The sequence below is a fragment of the Ammodytes marinus genome (genome assembly GCF_949987685.1).
Source record: "Ammodytes marinus genome assembly, contig: scaffold_224, whole genome shotgun sequence".
Lineage (NCBI taxonomy): Eukaryota > Metazoa > Chordata > Actinopteri > Uranoscopiformes > Ammodytidae > Ammodytes > Ammodytes marinus.
The window spans coordinates 35001-40000 of NW_027648226.1; the positions used below are offsets into that span (position 1 = coordinate 35001).

Genomic DNA, 5000 nt, shown 5'->3' on the forward strand with positions numbered 1-5000 from the left:
ATAACTGAAAATTTCGTCACAGGAAAATGTAGATCCCTGGAACACTGTTATAAGTTAGAAAAGCTTCCTGAAAAGTTACTGTTTCACTGTTGTTGTTTACAACTGCAGGCTCTGTGAATGTAAACAAACCCCCCTCCTCTGAAACTGTATAGTACACACACACACACATACACATACACACACAAGACACACACGCGCACACACACACACACACACACACACACACACACACACACACACACACAGACAGACAGACAGACAGACAGACAGACAGACAGACAGACAGACAGACAGACAGACAGACAGACAGACAGACAGACAGACAGACAGACAGACAGACAGACAGACAGACAGACAGACAGACAGACAGACAGACAGACAGACAGACAGACAGACAGACAGACAGACAGACAGACAGACAGACAGACAGACAGAGAGTGCAATGCAATAACATGACCCTATGTCTATTAATCTTGATTAATGTAATAATTGAATTCATACCCTTTCCGTCTCTCTCCTGTGTGAATACCTCCATAGATTCACCGCCTGCTGTCCACATAAACGTCCCCGCTTTGAGAGAGGATCCGCGGGCATCGGTCATTAAAACAGAGCCGGAGGAATTCACCCTGACTGCCCCTGAACCGTTCACGGAGCCAGAGCCAGAGACAGTGGTGGTGAGACAGTGAATATTATTTATTGACCTTTTAATTTTTTGGCATTTTCAAGCTTTATTAGACAGTACAGAGTTGAAATGGAGAGAGAGAGAGAGAGAGAGAGAGAGTGAGAGAGAGAGATGACCTGCAGTAAAGGTCCACGGGTCGGATTCGAACCCGCAACGAAGGCCGGAGCCAATATGGTACACGCTCTATCCACTACACCACCGGAGCGCCCCTTATTTATTGACCTTTATTATATTTCTACTTTTACTTGTTTTTAGGGACCGACCATTACGTTTTTTTTTTTTTTTTGTGGCCAATAGTGATTCGGATATTACGGAGTGAAAAAATTCAGATACCGATATATTTTAAATTCACAAAAAGTGTATGTATAAAATAAATAAATTATTTTTTCATCCCTTAAGTATAGTTCAATAATTTAAGTGTGTTTCATTATTGTAACATGCATTGGCTCGGCGACTGTGTCTCAGGTGGTAGAGCGGGTCGGCTGATGATCAAAGGGTTGGAGGTTCGATCCCCGCCCTGCCACCTGTGTCATGGTTGTTGTGTCCTTGGGCAAGACACTTCACCCACCTTGCCTCGTGTGAATGTCGATAGTTAGCCTGCTATCGGGGTATGAATGTGTGTGTGAATGGTAACGTGGGAAAGGGAAACAGGTCTCCCTTGCAAAAGAGTCTTCGGTCTCAATGGGATTTACCTGTAGAAATAAAGGATAAAAAAAAATATTACAATAAAGACAAGTTCCTGCAGCAATTTTTGAAAGTAAAAGTTCTAAAGAGAAGTAAAGCTCTTTGTGTCGCCTTCACTGTGTATGAAAAAATGCTATATGGGCCAAAAATAATTGAGATATTATTTTTTTCCTCCAGGAATCTCATCATAACCAGAAATCCTCTCTTGAGAACCCCCCCACCCCGACTGAGTCCAACAGTCCCACTACGTGTGTCCCCGAGTTGGTTCACCGCTGCCCGCGCTGTGGCGAGGCATTTGCCCTTTCCCACGGTCTTCGAATGCACCTCGAGCAGCAGCGAAAGACCTACGGCTGTGAGTTGTGCTGCAAATCCTTCGCTCAGTCGGCCGATTTGCGCCGCCACATGCGCACGCACACGGGAGAGAGACCACACCGCTGCACCTTCTGTTCAAAGTCCTTTAGTCAGCGTGGGAATCTGAGAAGACATTTACGGATACACACGGGAGAGAGGCCATATAGCTGCCCCTACTGCTGTAAAACCTTCAGTGATGGCGACACTATGAAGAAACACAAGCGCACACACTCAGGGGAGAAGCCCTATCGGTGTGTGCAGTGCTCCAAGGCTTTCACTAGTGCCAGTGGACTGCAGATACACATGAAAAGGGACTTGTGCTCTGTAGCTAACTAACTACTAACTAACTAACTAACTAACTAACTATTATGTGTTTAGAGGTGCAGTCAGAATGCTTGTTCAAAATCAGTGAATATGTCCTCATGATCCCGCTACCTGTATGTACTGTGTGCGCGTGTGCGTGTGTGCGCGTGTGCGCGTGTGTGCGTGTGTGCGTGTGCGTGTGCGTGTGTGTGTGTGTGTGTGTGTGTGTGTGTGTGTGTGCGTGTGTGTGTGTGTGTGTGTGTGTGTGTGTGTGTGTGTGTGTGTGTGTGTGTGTGTGTGTGTGTGTGTGTGAGCTGAAAAATAATCTGTTGATTATACACAGCCTAGGCTCTGTAAACTGGTTTGTAAACAAAGGGGCCCACCACAGCAACACTCGCTGGTTTCATCACAATATGTCATGTGCTTTGTAGCTAGTGCCTGATTGGTCGGTTATGAGGAAGTGAATTTAAAGGTGCAGTCAGTGATTCTGGAGAACGCTTGTTGTCAAAATCACTTTTTTGTCAAAATCAGTGAATATCTCCTCATGATCGCGTTACCTGTCCGTACTGTGTGTGTGCTGAAAATAACAATCCAGCGTTAATACACAGCCTAGGCTCTGTAAACGGGCATGTTTTGATGCACTTTGTATATCTCCTGGACGGGACAGGATGCAGTTATAGGCAGCTATGTGGTCGTTCCAACTTCAATATCTATTTATGTATTTATTTTATGTCTTCTGAAAGAATGTGTGAGAGACTGAACATGTCCCATTACCTACACAAACCCTGCGTTCCAATCCCCATACTTTCTACTATATAGTACGGTAGAAAAAAGATTTAGGATGTCCCGATTCTTGTGGCCAGATTTAGGATGGTTAGAAAGACCCGGATGTCCTACTTCATCCGGCCAAGATTGTTAGTGTTGAAAACTGCATCCTATTTGGGCCGATTCTGACCCACAATCCAGTGCGCACGTGAAGTGACGTCACATCGACGAAGCCTCCATATGAAAACAAACGGGGATGCGACGGATATAAAAGCAAGAGGCAAGATCAAGGCGCAATGTTATGATGAAATAAGAGAGTAAAGTATGTCCCAATAGTATGCCTACTGCATCCTAACTAGATTATTTGTATGGTCAGATGTAGTATGTAGAATAGAAAGAAGAAAGAGGAGGAGATTTGGAACGCAGGGAAGGACTAAAGAAAAAATTGCACACAGCTACTTTAGACTAGTGGCGCTTTTCAACGACATGGTTCTTAAAGGTGCAGTGTGTAATATGACATCATCAAGAAAGTTCTACAAAGTTCTAGAATGCAACGCTCCCTGGGTAACCCCAACCCTTTAGAATAATAACAGAAGCTACAGTGGCCTTCAAGGACAAGAACAATTCTAAATTTTAAACAGTGCACCTGATGACATTCCAACCAACATGGATTCCTCCATAAGACCTGCCTGCTCAATGTACAAAATGTAATATTAATATTTGTAATTCTCCACTCAGGAGGATAATTCCGATTATTGGCAGAGGTGATTTTACACCAATGAGGACATATTTATGAATGAGGATATTGATTTTAGTTAATAAATTACTTAAAATGTTACACAGTGTCCCTTTAACTATACTGTTAAATTGTATCATGACATCATTCCTATAGCGCAGACTGGATGCTGCAAAACACATAGAATAATATATTATTTATTTTCTGTATCTGTTAGAAGGCTTGAAGCTTTGATAGATGACAGACAGACAGACAGACAGACAGACAGACACACAGACAGACAGGCAGACAGACAGACAGGCAGGCAGACAGACAGACAGACAGACAGACAGACAGACAGACAGACAGGCAGACATACAGACAGGCAGGCAGACAGACAGACAGACAGACAGACACACACAGACAGACAGACACACACATACACACACTCTCTCTCTCACACACACACTCTCTCTCTCTCTCTCACACACACACACATTCACACACTCTCTCTCTCACACACACACACACACACACACACACTCGCACACACTTTTGGAGACAGCTGATAGTGAAATACAGAAGTGCAGATTTGTGATATTTTCACAGAATAACAAAGTTTGTCAGTTTGTTTTTCATGTGTCTGTATCGGTGTGAAACATCTTGATTTTATAAGCAGAATAAATGTTGTCTGTCAAACTGCTGTGCCTCTGAAGTGTTGATTTATTTATGTTTGATTAAAGAAATACATTTATGGGCGCTTCGGTGGTGTAGTGGATAGAGCGTGTACCATATCGGCTCTGGCCTTCGTTGCAGTGGTCGCGGGTTCAAATCTGACCTGTGGACCTTTACTGCAGGTCATCCCCCCTCTCTCTCTCTCTCTCTCTCTCTCTCTGTCTGTCTCCCCATTTCAACTCTGTACTGTCTAATAAAGCTTGAAAATGCCCAAAAAATAATCTTAAAAAAAAATATATATAAATATCTACATGATGAATTAACCCAATAGAAGCACTCTGGTCACATTGACTTCACAATCACATTTTCTTTTAGAAATTTTAAATTTTCTAAAATCTAAAATTAGGATGATTTCATTTCAGACTTCATAAGACTTTTTAAAAATATATGTTTTGTGTCATTTTAAGGATGACTCGAATCTCTTTGCCCATCACATGCTACCATTCCAAACACATTATGATTATTGGGGCGACTGTGGCTCAGTTGGTAGAGCGGGTCGGCCGATGATCAAAGGGTTGGAGGTTCGATCCCCGCCCTGCCACTTGTGTCATGGTTGTTGTGTCCTTGGGCAAGACACTCCACCCACCTTGCCTCGTGTGAATGTGTATGACTGCTGTATGTTTGAGGTGGTGGTCTGAGGGGCCGTAGGCGCTGAATGGCAGCCACGCTTCCGTCAGTCTGCCCCAGGGCAGCTGTGGCTACTATGGTAGTTTACCACCACCAGTATGACTGTGTGTGAACGAATGGAACCTGGAACCCTGTAAA

The 5000-nt window shown here is 43.7% G+C and overlaps 1 protein-coding gene across 1 annotated transcript in view; it reads left to right on the forward strand.

Annotated features, from left to right (window-relative positions):
- LOC307270888 (uncharacterized protein) overlaps positions 1–2053 on the forward strand; it is a gene marked incomplete at both ends in the record, with an annotated part of 4185 nt that extends 2132 nt beyond the window's left edge. The window contains 2 exons of the mRNA XM_080054774.1: positions 538–674; positions 1544–2053. Of these exons, the coding sequence (XP_079910900.1) occupies positions 538–674; positions 1544–2053 (647 nt within the window). The remainder of the gene's footprint in view (positions 1–537; positions 675–1543) is intronic.
- Between the last annotated feature and the right edge of the window lie 2947 nt (positions 2054–5000).